The sequence below is a fragment of the Gymnoscopelus braueri genome, assembly GCF_963280865.1.
Source record: "Gymnoscopelus braueri genome assembly, chromosome: 9".
Lineage (NCBI taxonomy): Eukaryota > Metazoa > Chordata > Actinopteri > Myctophiformes > Myctophidae > Gymnoscopelus > Gymnoscopelus braueri.
In genome coordinates this window covers 9,012,082-9,031,555 of record NC_137610.1, presented here as the reverse complement: position 1 = coordinate 9,031,555, position 19,474 = coordinate 9,012,082, and the positions used below count along the sequence as shown (strand labels likewise).

Here is a 19,474-nt window from a genome sequence, read left to right as displayed (position 1 = left end):
ACAAGCGAATGGGGGGTCGTGATGAAACCCTCCGTGTTTAGCAACGATCGGGGGATCGATCATACTGGAGATAAATACTCTGTGACTAGTTGAAAAGGTAAGGAAAACTAAAAGTCTCTGACTGTGGATTAGCAAACGATGTTTTATTATCTGGCAGTCAAAGAGCTAATCTCTTTGTGTGTGTGTGTGTGTGTGTGTGTGTGTGTGTGTGTGTGTGTGTGCGTGTGCGCGCGCGTGCAGGACTTTCTGGGCCAGGCGTTCTGCACTCTTGGCGAGATAGTAGGTTCCTTGGGCAGCCGCATGGACAAAACCTTAATGTAAGTACCACACATTTACACATGCACGCATGCACGCACACACGTCAGACCATGCATACACACACACATACTGCACATGCATATATAAACACCCAGACATTACCTATGCACCTTTGCACATTAAACCAGCACCCATGTGTACAGCATACTGCACAATTGCACAAATGCATACATACGCGTGTGCGCACGACCCGCGCCACATGCACACCCGCACACACTAACATTCACATACGTCCCCCATATGTCCCTTGTAGTGATGCAGCAAAAAAACATATTCCCGTGAGGTCGGGCGGGATTGGCTAAGCCTCAGTAGAAAATATACATCCGGCTCGAGCAGATGGGTAAAAACACGCAAGAAAAAAACAACAACTTATGGAGCATTGAGGTAGCTCCTCCCTCTCTCCCTCCCTCTTTCTGTCTCCCACCCTCTCTCCTATTCTCCCGTCTCACTCCTTCACTTTCTGTTGTGAATGTTATTCCTGTGTAAAAAAGACACGCTGCTTGGTCGCAACACACATGGCCTGTTGCTTTCCATCGGGGGTTGGGCTGACCCATTCTAAGCGAAGCATGTAGAGCGTTGTGTGTTGTCCTTGGTTTGTCACGACTATTGCTATGTTGTAGACCTACATAGCTTAAGGCTATTATTTTGTTACGGTTCACTGTTAAGATGTGAAGGGACGTCTGTGAGTGTGGGACATCAGGAGCACACTGGTTTTTAGTATAGGACAACTATGTATTACCGTTCTGAATCTGGTGCTGACCATGCACGTGTTCACAGCACGTCTGTCTGGGCGATCCCATTCCCAATCTGCTCACTGTTCCTCTGGGAGCGTGCAAAGAGGTTTTCAATGTTGTATAGAATCAGATCGCAATGGTCCAGGAGCCCATGCTACAACGAGAATACTTACTAAAGGCAGGCATGTGCGTGCGTGTGTACGTGCGTGCGTGCGTGCGTGCGTACGTGCGTGCGTACGTGCGTGTTAGAGAGGTAGATCTTCTCTAAGCACCATGGACAGCTATAGTACGCTGTTGCAAAACTTGTGTCACCTACGTTTAGCTAAAACAAGACGAAGGCATTTGCTTTTTAATCAGACAGACGATGACAATAAATCATCTGTTCCCCCGCTCTCTGTAAAGCACTTGAATTAATTTCCTAGTGTACTGGGAAGCGAAAAGCTGGTTCACATTTATGGGAGACACAGGCACCATTGACATAACAAGCAAAACGTCTTCATTAACCCATAAAGTATAGCAAACTCCAAATAACCACAGGATCAGTCAATGTAGAGAGTATCAGTATGTAAGCAATGTGTGGATGGACATGTATGAGCAGCATGGAGGTTATATGGTGTTAACCAAGATAGTAACCATGTGAACAGAGGCACCCTGCTGAGAAAAAGTCAACTATTTATAGATCCAGGTGTGCTCTATTCTCCCTGACGATCCCTGCAACCCCACCCTGCCAATCAGCCCCAGCAGAGGGTCGTCTCAATGATAATCTTTTCTTCACTGATGATAAAAACATAACTGACAACATAAAAGGCTTTGCAGATTACAGATACATTTGAATCACGGTTTAGATTGATGTGCATGCGGCATCTTAGAGATGGCAGACATCATGCATCGTGCTTACATTGTAACTAGGGCCGGGACTTCGTGTTAATTTCGATCAATTAATTACAGAAAAAATACTGCGTTAAAACAATATACGCATTTTAATCGCACCCGTTTTTGCACCGCGGAACGTTTCTCATTGGACGAGTTTCAGACGGATCGATCATACCAGCGCACCAACCGACCTGGTTCTCACTTATTTTTAACTGTATGGGTTCTCACCATAGATATAGAAACCTAGATACCTCATTGGCCTCTGCAGTTCGTTGGAGCAACTGGTATCGCGGCCGCCATTTTAGAGGAGGAAAGCTGACACTCAAAGTGACTACTGGCCAATCACAGTGCGTTGACTACTGGCCAATCACAGCGCGTCTAACTGACTTGCACGATGCGGTGCGGGTCACATGCGCGTGATTTTTATTAATAATTAATTAAACTACTATAAAACAACAGTAACAACACACCAGCCTCCAGTGGTGGAAAAGATCTACAAGCTCACAATGCATTGCCCTTGTAGATCTGCTATTTTCAAATGGCCAATATAGGGCTTAAGTGGTTACTGTATTGTTTTGTAATAATAATCGAAATCTACAAAGTAACTAGTAAATAAAGTTTTCAAATAATTGTAGTGGAGTAAAAGTACAATATTTGCCTCTGAGATATAGTGGAGTAGAAGTAAAAGTAAAAGAAATTGGAAATACTCGAGTCAAGTGCAAATACCTCAAAATTGTACTTAAGTACAGTTCTTGAGTACATGTACTTAAAGATGTATGCCAAAATCCATTTGAAAAAGTTGCTTTTCACTGTTCTCAGGTCATATATTGATATGCGATTAAAATGCGATTAATTGCGATTAATTAATTACAAAGCCTCTAATTAATTAGATTACTTTTTTTAATCGAGTCCCAGCCCTAATTGTAACATATTGTATTATAAACTGAACACAGTATGGTATAGTGGCCCATGAGAACATAATACTTTACTTAAGAATAAACGTATTTACACATATACCAATTTATGTAATGATTCATGAGGCATCAATATTAATTTGTTCTTAATCTCCTGGGGGGGGGGGGGTTTGCTGTTAATCCAAATAAAGAACCCTAAAGAACCCAAATGAAAATGTGTTGCGTTGTGAGCATTATGAGCTTGTAGATCTGCTATTTTCTTATTTTCATTTTTTTGCAAACGTGTATTGTTCACCATTGTCTTTTTTGTAGTTGTGGTATGGACTCTGCCGCACACTTGAGTTTGAACGATTCTTAAAACTATATCTTATAGTTATAGTTATAGTGTTTGGTGTGATCGGCCTTTAATGGTAAAAGAAAAGGAGTGGACCTAGTATAGAGCAGTTAAAATCACCCAAAGCAGCCTGGGTGGCTGGCGTAGCGGTCCGGGCAACTAGGCTGCTAATGCGTTGACGCTCAGCACAGACCAGAAAGAGAGAAGGAGAAGAGAGTGAATGGAATGATGATGGAGCACAGTGCAGACTCCCAGCGTGTATGAGTGTGTGCATGTGAGTGTGTGCATGTGAGTGTGTGTGTGCTTGCGTGTGCTTGTGCTTGTGCATGCGCGCGCGCGTGCGTGCACGTGCGTGTGTGTGTTTGTGTGTGTGTTTTGGTACATGTGTGTACCTCATTTAATTCGGGTCAGTGTGATGGGGTGGGGGTTGGGGGGGGTTATTGGATAATGAGGTGCTGGTCCCCCAAAAAGTTTGGAACCACTTGTGCTGTACTTAAGAATTTTAGGTGCGTTTTCTGTCTTTTTTTTGTTTTCTAATACAAAGTACTTTGTTTTTCATGTTTGTTTCCTTTGAGTATGTTTCCTGTTTTCTTCACTCTTTAATGTAGAACACTTTGAACTGCTTTGTATCACATTTCATTACCGTGGTCAGCATCACATAATCCTCATCCTCTGCCATAAATACCAAATGGCTCAGTACTAGATTTGGAATTCCGGTTCATTTGACAGTGATGAATTGAAATTCAGCATGAGCCCTTTTTTTTTAACATCAGATGGCATGGCAGTCTTTGAAGTGAAACAGAGCGCGACATGAATATGAGCCAAGAGATGTTGATGAGAGCGTACTCTCTTTGTCCGTTTGTCTGTGTCTGTCTCTGACAGAGATGAATAGCAAAGCAGAGGCGGTGAATGTCAATGTTGTAAACAACAATGTTGTAAACAATCTGCAGCAAAAAAGGGATAGTTTACCCAAAGGGTAAGGGGGGGGATGTTAGTGAATAGGCCCTGGCCTTAAGTAACCCCCTAAGTGACAAAGTGGCCACAGGGTACACTAGCCCTTTTAAGCTACCCAGCGAAAAGCAAAGCCCTCTACATCTTCTTAGCATGTGAGACGCTTCTGATCTCCTAAGGGGGGGGGGGGGGGGGTTGTCTGTCCTCCATTTGACAAACTATCTATCTCATCACCATGTTGTCCAAGGATGGGGGAGGATCTGACATGATGATAACTGGATGGAATACCCCTTCCAACTTCCAAACCATCTTAACTGACTCCTTTCCACATGAAGGAGCAGCCAGCCTGAGAAAAATCATTTTGGCCGCTTGTATCCACAATCTTATTCTTCACAACCCACACTTCATGACCATAGGTGAGAGTATAAACGAAGATTGGCCGTTATATCGAGAGCTTTTCCATCACAACAGTGCGGTACAGTGACCACAATACCACTCCTGCTGCTCCAATTCTCTGGCTAATCTTCCGCTCCATCCTCTCCTCACTCATGAGCAAGACCCTGAGATACTCAAACTCCTTCTCTCATCTTCTCACCTTCTCATTCCACCGGTTTCCTGCTGATAATCATCCCAGCTGCTTCACACTCGGCTGCGAACAAATACAGCGAGAGCTGGAGGTCACAGACCAATAACGGCATCAGGACCACATCATCTGCAAAAAGCAGTGACTTTTCCACGACTGCCGCCTCGAGAATCTTGTCCATGAATATCAAAAACAAGAGTAGGTGACACTGCACAGCCCTGGCAGAGGCCATTCCCCACCGAGAGTGACATACATACTGTACATCTATTGTCTAATACATGTACATGGGCAACTGGCGGCCCGGGGGCCACGTACGGCCCCCACCTTCACTTAATGCGGCCCGCAGGTTAATATCAGAATACTGATATATTATTGATTTCAGCTGTTACAATTCCAAACATGCAAACATGACACGCTTTAATTACTTCAGTCTATATTAGTAGCTTATGACTAGTATTACAATTCTATTGTCTTTTTCAATGTCCAATGTATTTGTAATTAAGTTCATAAAGTTAACATAAGTATAACTAAATGCATTTGAAATTAAATACAATTTTTACTTTTCAGGATTCCAATTCAAAAATGGCAAAAAAAAACTATCAGGATTCCAATTCAAAAGTAGCAAAAATAGCAGATCTATAAGCTCAAAACGTGTCGCGGTGCGACGCGTTTTGAGCTTGTAGATCGGCTATTTTTGCTACTTTTGTGTGACATAGAATGGCGAAGTACGCCATTAATTTACGAAAAAAGGTTAAGATACGGAGTAAGAGGTGTCTGCCCGACAGTATATGCAATGTGGCCCTCTGGAGTGAGTGTGGAAATATAGTGGCCCTCTCCATCATCAAAGTTGCCCACCCCTGGTCTAATGGGACCACATGGGATACTATCACATGGGTGTGTGGGGCTGATTCAGTGATAGGTTTGAAGCTGAATGGGCCTGATAATGAATGACTTACACAGGGAAGATGACGTAAGAATCCACCGCTGTATTGTAGTTACATAATCACCTCTAGACCCAGACTCATTCACTGTGTGTGTGTGTGTGTGTGTGTGTGTGTGTGTGTGTGTGTGTGTGTGTGTGCTCTGACTCTTGAGGTGAGAGGTTGTGTTTGTCTGAGCTCCTGAGCCTTGGATTGCTGGAACACTTTTTGGAACACTTTTTAAAGACTTTTGTGAAATACTTTCAACACTTTTCACAAAGACCAAAAAGGATCAAGGACAACAAGGAATAAAACAGCTTTTTACCACTCAACAAAACATTTGGAGTTAAAACTTGCTCCTTTACCAGAAAAGACACACAACAAACTTGAGTAAGTAAACCTGAAGTTTGGAGATACATTGCAGAACTCTAGTCTAGAGACATTGAAGTGTAGTAAGATTGTTGTAAGACTGTAGTAAAATAGAATACTGTAGAATCATAGTAAACTGCATGGGAACAGTTTAAACATTTAGACACATAGAATAGTAGTAGTAGTAGAAGCAGGCAGCAAAGTAGCATAACAAAGGAAAGTACCGGGGGAGGGGTGTTAGACAGGGGCGTGAAGCTAGGTGAGCCAGGTGTGAGCCTGAACAATGGAAGCCATGGCAACCGAGCTTCTAGCTACAGCAACAGCACACACACCCACAACACCGATACCAATTGAATATCCAACATCAGCTAAGGTTAAGATGGATAAGGAGAACTACAAGACAGAACTCCTGACAAATAACTTAGAGACACTTTATGCAGACTATAACTCAAAGAAGGTTGAAACAAACCTAATCTTTTTCACACATAGACCTCAGGCATGGATTGAAGCCACACAAAAGCACTACACAGAGATAAAAAAGGTACCACTGACTGATGGATGTAGCCTTAAACTGCACTCAGAGGAAGGAGCCACCACTGTAAACATTTACAAAACTGGAAGAGTAACAATCCAGGGAAATAGAACACCCATAATGAATGACTTCACCAAAATCAGGGAGATGGCACAAGAAAAGTGCACTCCAACCACTATAGACATAGACAAGACAATACATCCAGACACAGTAGAGAGTCCACCCCCACCCCCACCAATCAGTGCCACAAAAGCTCACACCATAGAGCCACACCTGCTTACCAAGTTGAATGACCAATTCTTTAGATTAGAATATAGGCAAGTACAGATGGAGCAACAGCTATTGGGGTATACGGAAGAACAGACAGTTCCCAGGGCCAGTGCCACAAAGGAACAGGCAGAGAGTGAGCCTACGCTCAGACAGGAGTTGGTACAGCTACGGGAACATATGGGAAAGGAGATAAGACAGCTAAAGGAAGACATGAGAAAGGAGCTAGCAAAGCTAAAAGAAAGACAGGAAAAGGAAATAGCAGAGACTAGGGAAAGTATGCGAAAAGACACAGAACAGCTAAGGAAAACGACAGAAAAGGAAATAGGGCAACTGAGGAGAGAGATAGAAAAGCTTGAAAGGGAAGCAAGACCAACCAGCAATGAGCAGGAAGGGTTAGAAATACCAGATAACCCTGACCAATCAGCGGTACCTCAAAGCCAAGTACTCTCCCAAGAGATCGTTCAAGAAGAGGACCCACCACAACCCTCCCCCACTGCTACACCTCCAGAAAACCGCCAGCTACAAAAACCAGAAATTGTACTCCTGACTGACTCAAATGGGAAATACATCGATGCAAGAAAGCTCTTCCCAAAGCACAGAGTTGAACACATCAGATGTCGAAACACAACACGTGCAATGGAGTTACTGACAAGGGACCGGCTGGGCTCCCCCAGCCATATAATAATCCACACCGGCACAAACGACATATGGGTACAGGAAGACCACGAGATGGTCACATCTACCAAGGGAATGATAGAAAAAGCCACCTCAACATTCCCCAACGCAGAAGTAGTCATCTCGGCACTGCTACACAGAGGCGACGTCGAATACGACTACATCAACGCAATCAACGCACAGACTTCCAGAATCTGTGCAAGGAAGAGTAAGGTCCACTTCGCAGAACACCCAACCCTGCACAAGGGAAGCCTACACGACCAGGTACACATCCGCAAGGCTGATATCCCAACCTTTGCAAAGAGCCTGAAGGACATCGCACTCGACCGCGACTACCCTACAGACACAACACCCTACACACGCAACCACCGTGGACAACATCCTACACCCAGAGGACACCGCACTGCACACAGAGGACACTCTACTAGACGTCACCACCCCTATCAACCTAGCAGACCCTCTCCTAGACACCCCTCCGCCCCATCCAGACCCCATGCCACACAACAGGGCGGCCCACCCACACCCCTGATGCATATCCTCACTGCTCCACCCAGACCTCATCCCACACACAGCTCACCCACACCACTGATGTCCATCCCATACACTCTTGCATCAGCCTCACCACCGCCCACTCTCCCCCTCCCTCTCCAACCATACACATACGCACAGGCGGTGACCAGAGCCATCCCCAGCACACACAGCATCGAGCAGATGTTCAGGGAATTCTACACAGCATGGGCCCAGGGCAGAACCTCTGGAATGTAACAACAATGTGAACAATGGAGTACAAATCACTCACCATATCATCCTGGAATATACAAGGTTTGAGGTCGACTGCCCTTGGCATCAAGAGCAGAACCCCAGACTTTGCCAAAGAGATTGCAAACATAGACATCATTGTTCTACAAGAGACATGGCACAGAGGGGACGGCCCCACTGGCTGTCCTACTGGCTACAGAGAACTCGTGGTACCATCTACAAAACTGGCAGGAGTCACCCAGGGAAGGGACTCTGGAGGTATGCTAATATGGTACAAATCAGAACTAATCCACGCCATTAAGCTAGTAAAAACTGGAACTTCTTCCATCTGGCTGGAATTAAACAAGGAACTTACCACAACCGAAAAAAATGTCTACCTGTGTGCCACCTACATCCCCCCAATTGAATCCCCTTACTTTACAGAGGACTTTTTCCCCACACTAGAAGAGGATATCAGCCATTTCCAGGCACACGGTCACATTGTAATTTGTGGAGACCTAAATGCCAGAACAGGACAAGGGCCTGACACCCTCAACACACAGGGAAACAAACACTTACCAGGAGGGGGACACATCAGCTCCCCAACATGTCCCCCGAGATACAATCACGACAAAACAACAAACAAACATGGGTCACAACTGCTACAGCTCTGTCGCTCACTGGGTCTGTACATCGTTAACGGTAGACTCCGAGGGGACTCCTTCGGTAGATATACATACAGCTCATCCCAGGGAAACAGCACGGTAGATTACTTTATCACGGACATAAACCTGGCATCGCTCAGAGCTTTCACAGTCAGCCCGCAAACACCCCTGTCAGACCACAACAGAACCACAGCCTATCTAAACAGATCAACACACAGACACAAAGAACAAACGCCAAACAAACTACATACTATAAAAAAACGTTACAAATGGAATGAACACAGCGCAGAAGCTTTCCAAAATGCTATTAGGCAAAAACAAGTCCAATCACAACTGGATCAGTTCCTAGAAAAAACCTTTGAAGAAAACAGTGAAAGTGTAAACAGGGCAGTAGAAGGCCTCAATCATATATTTGAACTAACAGCCTCACTAGCAAACCTAAAAGTATCAAATAGGAAAGCCAGAAAAAATGTTGAGAATGACAAATGGTACGATAATGACTGCAATAATCTCAGGAAAAAATTAAGGAAACTATCAAACCAAAAACACAGAGACCCAGACAACCACAACACACGTCTCCAATATGGGGAAACACTGAAACAATACAAGAAAACAGTAAGAGAAAAAAGAGATCAACATGTTAGAAACCAACTGCAAGATATCGAGGATTCCATACAGACAAACAGCTTCTGGGAAAACTGGAACAGACTTAATAAGCTAAAACAGGACGAACTACCCATCCAAAATGGAGATATATGGGTGAACCATTTTTCTAGCCTCTTTGGCCCAATCGAGAAGAACAAAGAGCAAAAACAAATAAAAGATAAACTACAAAACCTAGAGTCAGCCGTAAAAGACTACCAGAATCCACTAGATTCCCAAATCAACCTAAAAGAACTACAAGACAAAATAAAAACACTTAAAACCAAGAAGGCCTGCGGGGCGGACGGTATTCTAAATGAAATGATCAAATTCACCGACCTCAAATTCCAAATAGCCATACTAAAACTCCTAAATATCGTGCTCAGCTCTGGGATCTTCCCCAGCACATGGAATCAAGGGCTGATAACGCCACTCCACAAAAGTGGAGACAAATATGACCCAAATAACTACCGCGGGATCTGTGTAAACAGCAACCTCGGAAAGATCCTCTGCATGATCCTCAACCACAGAATTCTAAACTTCCTCACAGAAAGCAATGTCCTGAGCAAATCACAAATTGGCTTTCTACCAAAATATCGCACAACAGACCACATTTACACTCTAAACACCCTAATTGACAACCAATTAAACAAAAATAAAAGCAAATTATTCTCCTGCTTTGTCGACTTCAAAAAAGCATTCGATTCAATTTGGCATGAGGGTCTGATGTACAAACTGTTGGAGAGTGGCATTGGGGGGAAAACCTATGACATCATAAAATCAATGTACACTAACAACAAATGTGCAGTTAAAATAGGCGAAAAGCACACAGACTTTTTCCCCCAAAGCCGAGGAGTTAGACAGGGATGCAGCCTGAGTCCAACACTCTTCAACATATATATCAACGAATTAGCAAAAACGTTAGAACAGTCCACAGCTCCAGGCATCCCCTTGGCAAACACAGAAATCAAATGCTTACTTTTTGCAGATGACCTGCTGCTGCTGTCTCCAACCAAGGAAGGACTACAGCAGCAACTTGATCTCCTACACAAATTCTCCCAGACATGGGCCCTGACAGTGAACCTAACTAAAACTAAAATCATGATATTTCAAAAAAGATCCAGCCGCCAAAACCATCAATTTTTCCTAAATACAATCCCACTAGAACAAACAAAAAACTATACCTACCTTGGCCTAAACATCAGCAGCACAGGGAACTACAACCAAGCTGTAAAGGACCTGAGAGACAAGGCAAGAAGGGCATTCTATGCTATCAAAAGAAACATCAAAATAGACATCCCAATTAAAACCTGGCTTAAAATACTGGACTCTGTGATAGAACCAATTTCCCTCTATGGTTGTGAGATCTGGGGACCATTAGCAAACCATGACCCTGAAAAATGGGATAAACACCAAACCGAGACCCTACACACAGAATTCTGCAAATCCATTCTCCGTACCCAGCGAAAAACACCAAATAATGCATGCAGGGCAGAATTAGGACGATACCCACTAATTATCAAAATAAAAAAGAGAGCACTTAAGTTCTACAACCACCTAAAAGAAAGCGACCTAGATGCACTCCATAACAAGGCACTCACACACAGCGAAACCCTAGAGAGATGCCCCCTCAGCCAGCTGGCCCTGGAACTCCGGGCACAAACACAAACAGAGCCACGAGATAGAAAACCCATTGGACTAAACCAAATTATAAAACAGCAAAAGGAAAACTACCTGACACACTGGAAAGAAGCAACACAAAAGCAGAGTAAACTAGAATGCTATCTGGCCCTAAACAGAGAATACGCAGTGGCAGAATACCTGAGCACCGTGACTGACCCAAAACAAAGAAAAATCTTAACTAGGTACAGACTCAGTGAGCACAGTCTTGCGATCGAGAAAGGTCGTCACAGGCAGACCTGTATCCCGAGAGAAGACAGACTATGCACCCACTGCACACAAAATGAAGTGGAAACCGAGCTACACTTCCTAACCGTCTGTCCATTGTACCAAGACATCAGAGACACATACTTCCCACAGATTACAACCACACACGGAGATTTTGAAAACATGACCAATGACAAAAAACTCCCATATCTGCTGGGCGAAGTACAACAATGTGCAAACACAGCAGCAAGATTCGTGAGTTGCTGTGATAGGAAAAGGATATCAAACGGAACACAACCACCCTAAAGACTAATCATTGGGTATATTCCGGCACTATAACTGCACCCAGTGATCTTGGTACATAGAAATTGATCTATTGAAGATTCTGACTTTCAAATGTACATATTTTTTGTTTTGATTGTATTGCTGTATTGTTGTATTATGCTTTCTGCTTTGGCAATGTAAACGTATGTTTTCTCATGCCAATAAAGCCCTTTGAATTGAATTGAATTGAATTGTGTGTGTGTGTGTGTGTGTGTGTTTGTATTTGCGCACATCTGTGTACTTATTTACATGAAAAAAGGCAAGGCAATAGTTTTGCTCAGCGAGTTGGATGCAGATCGCACTAATAAAGACCAAACAAAGAGAGAGACAGAGAGAGAGAGAGAGAATTTGAGAAAGCGATGGATGAACAATTGCAAGTGCATGAAGACTGGAATCGACAGAGAAGAAAAGGGACACATTACGGTTGGTTAGATAAAGATGCATCACATTCCACGTATGTGATTAAAACAATTTCTCTGTCATCTCTAGCATGCAATGTCAAACTGGCATACAAGCATCACTGTACAGTATGTAGCAGTGCATTCTTCTAGCAGAGTGAGGAATTCGGCCCTTAAAATAACATATATACTGTTGAGCTAGAAAATGGCAGAGGGGGAAATATTATCATTGTCAAGTTTATTTTACAAGTCTGTTCTCTTCAGTTTGATGTAATTCAATGCAATTCAGTTGAATTAAATTCAGTCACCTATCCAGGTTCCTTCCTTTTGCCTCTCCTCCTTGTCCTGACAAAATAAAAATGACATGCCTAAAATTCATGCATAAAGGGGTTCCACCGTTTCTCAAGCCAAATTCAGGCTGGTCCGGTGCATCTCAGGAGCAGGACTGGTACAGTATGTGTAGAAGGAAGGTCATGCTGACCTGACGAAGATGATTTGACATCGAAACGTCACTCTGTTTGCCTGCATCCTGTGAATAAAAAAGCTTGAATTGTCCGAGTGTGCTCCAATGCCTAAAATTCATCTTGGGGAAAATAAGAAAGAGAACAGCATAATGCTTCAGCGTTCTCCACAAGTTGTTTGTTAACTGGACCAGAATACGTACTTTATTGTCTCCGCCAGGCCGAAAGGCATGGCGAGAGAGTATGTTTTACCCCCTGTCTGTCCGTCCGTCCGTCCATGTGTCCTGTCCGTGTTTTACCAGCTAATCTCCGGCACCGTTGGCCCGGTCGCTCCGAAACTGTGCACACACACACTCCCTGGATGCCAATTCAGAACCTCTGCCCCATATTTTTCATATGGGCCTGTTATAGTGGCACCAGGAGGCCGATTTGTGCAAAACCAATTTTTTTATATTACTCCTACAGATTGTATCCAAACGCCATGCAAATCGGTACACAGTATCTCTACAGTCATGTGATCAACACGGATATGTCCGATTTCCCATATTCCATCCTCATTGCCTAAGGTTGGCTTCCAAAGTTTGCAGGATTGGTCCGTTTTGAACAAAAAGCCTCAAATCATGAACGCAGCTTGCGATATCCGTGAAATTTCACATGCACACTCCCACTAGGCCGAGGAAGAAATGCCACCCTTTTCACATTGGCCTGTTATAGCGCCACCAGCAGGTCTAATTTAGCAAAACACCTTTTTGGAACAAAATGCCTCAAATCATGCATGCAGTGTCCGATTGCGTGAAAGGCCTAAGAAGAAATGCCACCCTTTTCACATTGGCCTATTATAGCGCCACCAGGAGGCCACAATAACGTACCTGACCTGGCGGAGACCTGTGCTCCGAGGAGCTGTCTTTATTTACCCCTTATTTGGCCAATTATGTAGGCCTACAGAAAAGGAATTTGTCTTGGGCTAGCATCTGTGGTTTACACTAAAACAGCATGAGGCAATTGTGAGGGTCAATGCAACTAGGCATTGAAGCAGAAGCACTGACATATTGACAAACATTGAGAATGTGAAATAATGAAACGTTGGAGCAGCAGCAAAACCACAAGCTGTATGAAGCATTGGAACCCAATGAACCCTAAATAAGCACTGAATTAATAGCAGTAGCAGCAGCAGCAGCAGCAGTATGAAGCATAGTGGCTGTATAAAGCATTGAGACATTTCCGTCTACCTGCCTACCAATGACATCATCGATGGGGATTCCAAGCTTTGGTGCTTGGACAGCTGATAAGAATTAGGAATTAAGAATGCAAAATGTAAGGAAAGAGTCAGAAATGTAAGACAGTGAGAGGTGTCTTTATTGGGGGCTGTCTACGTGCAATTGATTGATTGATTGATTGATTTGATTGAATACTTTATTAACATGATTATTAACTCAGATGCAACTCAGTAAATCAGTAATACATAATAATACATATAATACAATACACTACAACACATATTGGAACTAGAAAAGGTGCTCCTCGGAGCACAGGTCTCTGCCAGGGCAGGTAGGTTATGGTGGGCCAGCAATGTTCGGAATTCGCCAATCAGGATGGAATATGAAAAATCGGACAGATCCGTCTTTATCACTTGACTATAGAGATAATGTGTACCGGTTTGCGTAATGTTTGGGCAAAGTACTGTATGTAGGAGTAATATATATATATATTTTTTTTAATCTGCCTGCCGGTGGTGCTATAACAGGACAATGTGAACTATTTGGGGCAGAGGTTCTGCTCTGGCATCCAGGTGTGTGTGCACAGTTTCGCTTCGATCGGGGCCAACGTTGTCTATGCAAAATGTGCCATTGCATAGACATTCCTGATACAGAGATGATGGTACCGTGATGCTTGCTTCAGTTACACAGGTGCGCAGCTGTGTTAAGCCAAGCTTTTAAACTGCCTTGACTGTGCAATAAAGGCTCCTTATTAAAATAAAAAAACACTTGCATTCTATCACTGTATTTCATTATCGCTCTCTTTTTGCCAAGTGTCTCTGCCTCTCTCTCCTTGTTTCCCCTGTGATGTTTTTTCTCCTCTCTGAGGGTTTTTTTCTGCTCACTGTGTGACTTAATTTAAGCGAGTGCTTCACCAAGCATCAGAGACCCCCCTCCATGTCTGTGGTGGGGGAGAAGCTGGGGGCAGGTTTCAAAGACTCACTTCAATCTACTATCGATTTTTCCCTGCTGCTTTATTGCAGATTGTCTATGGCCCCCCATTACTGGATACTACTTATCAAAATGAAATGATACCCCCCACCTCTCCCTCATTCCCAGGGGTTGTGGCCTTTGGTCAGGTCTATTTTTAGTTGTTTGGCCACTCTTGGCCGTCTTTGGCTGAATGCCACCCTTTTGCCAAACGTAGATGTAAACACACACTGCGGTTGAAATGTCACTGGGAGAAGTAACAGCGTTTTAAGCACTGTTTTATTCTAGTTTGTTGAAGTGTAAGACATTGAGGTGGGAGAGAGGCAATATAGGGTATAGGGACATTTTGCCAGCATAGGCCATAAGCCCTTCACTTGAGCTGCTCATTAACCTATTAACCCATTGAATCCGGGAACGCATCTCTGTCATTTTAGATGTCTTTGGCTATTCAAAAATAGTAGATATACAAGCTCATAGAGCGCACCGAGTGAGCTTGTTGATCTGAAAATGTGTGCAAATCTTTGAATATATATATTTTTTAAAGTGAACATTTGTAAAATATTTTGTTCCAGGGACCTCCAGAAGCAAAGATTTGAGTAAAAATTTTTCAAAAAATAGTTTAAAAATATATATGTATTCAAAGATTTGCACAAAATGTTAAAATAGCAGCCGCGCTATGAGCTTGTATTTGCTATTTTTGAAAAGCCAAAGTATAAAATAATGGTTACAACTCAAATCTAAAATGACACAGATGCGTTCCCGGATTGAACGGGTTAAGACCTGAGGCCGATTCTACAAATGCCTTCTAATCTAAACCAGTAGTTCTCACACTTTCAAGATTTTTCAAAAGATGTACAAGCTTGCAGCGCGGCACAAAGTGACGCGCTGTGAGCTTGTATATCTGTTTTTGAATAGCCAACACAAAAATAAAGAAATATGCTTTTCTGGTTTTAATGGGTTAACACAGAACCCAGATTCTCCCAAATGGAGTTATATAAACTAGCAACCTAGGAGAGGAAAGAGAGGCACTGCCTATGTCAGCGGCAGTGGCTCAGGGGTAGAGTGGCCGGTAGAGTGGTCGGATGGTGAACCGTGAGGTTCCCAGTTCGATCCCGGGCTCCCCTAGCCTGGTAAAGCCCCTCCCTCCGGAAAATCTCATTTCCATTTGATTTCAGGAAGGAGTCTGGCATGAAGGCTTGTATGGGCGTTTCTAGCGCATTACCAAAAAACCGAGCCTATCAGCGTCGTCGCTCATCGTTCTGTGATTGACAGCGAAAGTTGGCCAATCAGGTGACGAGTTCGAGTGAGCCCGAATGGAGCCGAGTGCAGCCTGAGTGCAGCCGACAAAAGACGAACGGCAGCCATTGTTGTTTGTGCGTTGTCTTCACTTCTTACTTTCGGTTTTTAAAAGCTCTCAAACTTATTTTTTGAGGCACGGAATTTACTTTTAAGATATCGTTTGGATAGAATTTTGTTGTTTAACTTCATATATGTGGTCAATTAATCATGACGGAGCCTATTTAAAAAAAATTATCAGAGAACCGGCAGGGGCGGGCAGTGACGAGCATGTATCCGAATAAGGCAACCTATTTTGTGCATGGCCGTCTCAAAAGTCCCGTTGAGTCACATTAGTCTGGAGGTGGTAAAAATGCACTGCTGATTGGCTGAAGGGGAACACTGCTGATTGGCTGGGTTGTCAGTCAACGGTATTACTCCCGCCCAACTCCAGCCCACAGCCAAAATTGCAGAATGGGCGATCATGCCAGACTCACTCCTGAAATAAATGACAAATTAGATTTCCGGAGGGAGGGTTTACCAGGCTAGGGCTCCCCCAGAGTTAGTGTCAAAGTGTCCTTGAGCAAGACGCTGAACCTCTAATTGCTCCCGATGAGCAGGTTGGTGCCTTGCATGGTTTCCTCCGCCATCGGTGTATGAATGAATGGGTGAATGTAATGCACAATCTATGTAAAGCACTTTGGATAAAAGCGCTATATAAATGCACCATTTACCATTTATGTAGACACACTGTGGCATGACAGTGGAGGTATACATACTGTAGCAACACTGCAGTGCTCAAGACCATGATGTTGTATATAGGAGGGAGCGTTGGCTAGTCTGCACTTTCGCATCGCATCACATCGCATGCACTCCCGGGTCGCATCACATTGCATCCCATCGTAATTAGAAATGTACTGTCTGTGTGAGTTCTCAATTGGATTGTATGGATGAACACTGTAACAGCAAGGTAATGGAAAAGCTCACTGTGTGACATGCGTGAGATGTACTTGAATTTGACTTTTGGAAATGTTTGAAAACCCTGAAAGTTTCTCTTTTCTTTGTTTTTTTCTAGTGGAATCCCAGGAAAGAAGTGTGGCACCGTCATAGTGAGAGCAGAGGAGCTGACTAACTGCAGGGTAAGGATACGACTGACTGAATGAGTCTTCTCCAGAAAATCATTCGTACCTAAAAGGCATTAGTCAAACGACAAAGTTTAAAGGGTCTACACCATGAAAATCACTTTTTTCTTGGTTTTTTGTATTTTTTGGGGTCCCCAGTGTCTCTTGTACCCCAAAAAATGTTTTTTTTTAAAAATTCAGTCATTCCTTCTCATTTCATGGATTTCCAGAATGGGCGTGTCTGAACAGGCGATCTCAGAATGGAAATGTTGATGATGTCACAAACATTTTTGATGGCAAACCCAATGTTAAATGAAAAGTGCCCGAATCGCTCCGAAACTTTTTCTACCCCCCCTAAGTGGGGGTCTACGAACAAATACTTCGGGCTCGGATTTTGGCTCCGCCCCCCGGAAGTGGGTGAAACAGGCACCTCAAACACTTGGTGGAATTGTTCAAAAATGTTCAAAGTGTTTTTCTTTTCGATTTTGTATTTTTCTTAGATTTTTTTGTTTTTTTTAAATAATTTTTTAATAATTTTTAATAATAAAACAGACAGAATTGCTCAGTAGCCCCCCCCTGCCCAAGAGGACGTTTTGGTATTGCAGCTGAAAGTGCTGTATAAGCCAGAGACAATTGACTTGGGATGAGTATATCTGAGTGATGATTTAGGCTCAAACCTTTTGAAAAAGGTTTGAGGGACATACACCATATGATATTAAATATCAAATATTTTTTTTAAATTCATGGTGTAGATCCTTTAAAGGCATTAGTCAAATATTTGATCAGTAAATAGTCCTGTTTATACACTACACACCTCGACTCTCACTTAGACTTTGCCAACACATTGCCACACTGAGCACTGAATGTGTGAAAGCACATCCTGTACTGTACTTGTTAACAACCAATTACACCATTTTGAATTTGATTTGCTTTTAATGAGACAGACAGATTATTATGAAATTCAATTCAATTCAAACTTTATTCCAGACACTCAGGGGGTGAAAGCTGAGAGGAATACAGTTTGGTGGAGACAGATACTGTAGTAGGAAAGCTGAAAGGGAGACAGTTTGGGGGATATACTGTAGACAGTATATAGGAAAGCTGAAAGGGAGACAGACAGTACAGTAGGTAAGTTGAAAGGGAGATAGTGTCGGGGAGACAGACAGTAGGTAAGCTGAAAGGGAGATAGTGGTGACAGACACCAAGAAATCTGAGAGGGAGACAGTTTGGGGGAAACAGACAGTAGTTAAGCTGAAAGGGAGACAGTGTAGAGGAAACAGACAGTAGGTAGCTATACCTACTGTCTGTTTCCCCTACACTGTCTCCCTTTCAGCTAGGGGAGACAAGACAGTAGGTAAGCTGAAAGGGAGACAGTGTGGTGGAGACAGACAGTAGGTAAGCTGAAAGGGAGGCAGTGTAGGGGAGACAGACAATAGGTAAGCTGAAAGGGAGGCAGTGTAGGGAGACAACTGTAGGTACTGTAGCTGAAAGGGAGACAGTGTACGGGAGAAAGCTGATGAATCCTAGACCATGCAGGAAAAGGCTGATGTAGTTCCAGATGAGAGGGTTAATCTCTACCTTATTTCTTGGGAAGAACGCTGCTGTTACTCATTTTGATACAGTATAGAAGAAGTCTGTTGTGTCTCAGCCGGCTTCAGCCATAGTCCTTTATTGTGTGTAATAATGTTTGTATGTTTTGGCTCTTACACTGTCATCTAGGAGTCTGTAATGTTGCAGTTTTGCGGCAATAAGCTGGACAAGAAAGACTTCTTTGGAAAATCAGACCCATTCCTTGTCTTTTACCGGAGCAACGAAGATGGCTCGTAAGTTGACAAGAACCTCCCCACCCCCCCCCCCCCCCTCCTGTGCTTTGTAGACATCACTCCTTAATTCAAAGAATAGGAGTAGGATTCTTTTATTTTTATTCCCTCCACACTGCTGCTGAAAAAAAATCCTGTAAATGCATATACAGACACTTGAACTAGATCGTATTCACGCTCCAGAAACTGAACCGTACCCAAAGATATACACGAATAGTGCTTTGGAAGTTTACATAACACACTTTTATACAGTATTATAACATGTAGTGTGCAGCCGTCAACAAATAGGGGAGCTGGCCGCCAGTCAAAGAGCTGAATGGAGATGAAAGGAGGAAGCTGAGAAATGGGTCAACGAAAGGGTGGAGGAGATGGTGTTAACGTAAGAACACATTGTGTGTTGTCAGAGAGGTTGGAGTTCAAGGCCCTGCAGTTGCTTCCATTCCGGTAGACTTTGACGGCGTGCACTTAACACTTTGTGCAGCGG

The 19,474-nt window shown here is 43.4% G+C and overlaps 1 protein-coding gene across 1 annotated transcript in view; it reads left to right on the top strand.

Annotated features, from left to right (window-relative positions):
• LOC308092567 (copine-8-like) overlaps window positions 1–19,474 on the top strand; it is a gene marked incomplete at both ends in the record, with an annotated part of 128,471 nt that overhangs the window by 84,802 nt on the left and 24,195 nt on the right. Inside the window, 3 exon segments of the mRNA XM_080438542.1 lie at window positions 241–317; window positions 17,125–17,188; window positions 18,890–18,993. Coding sequence (XP_080294668.1) covers window positions 241–317; window positions 17,125–17,188; window positions 18,890–18,993 — 245 coding nt within the window.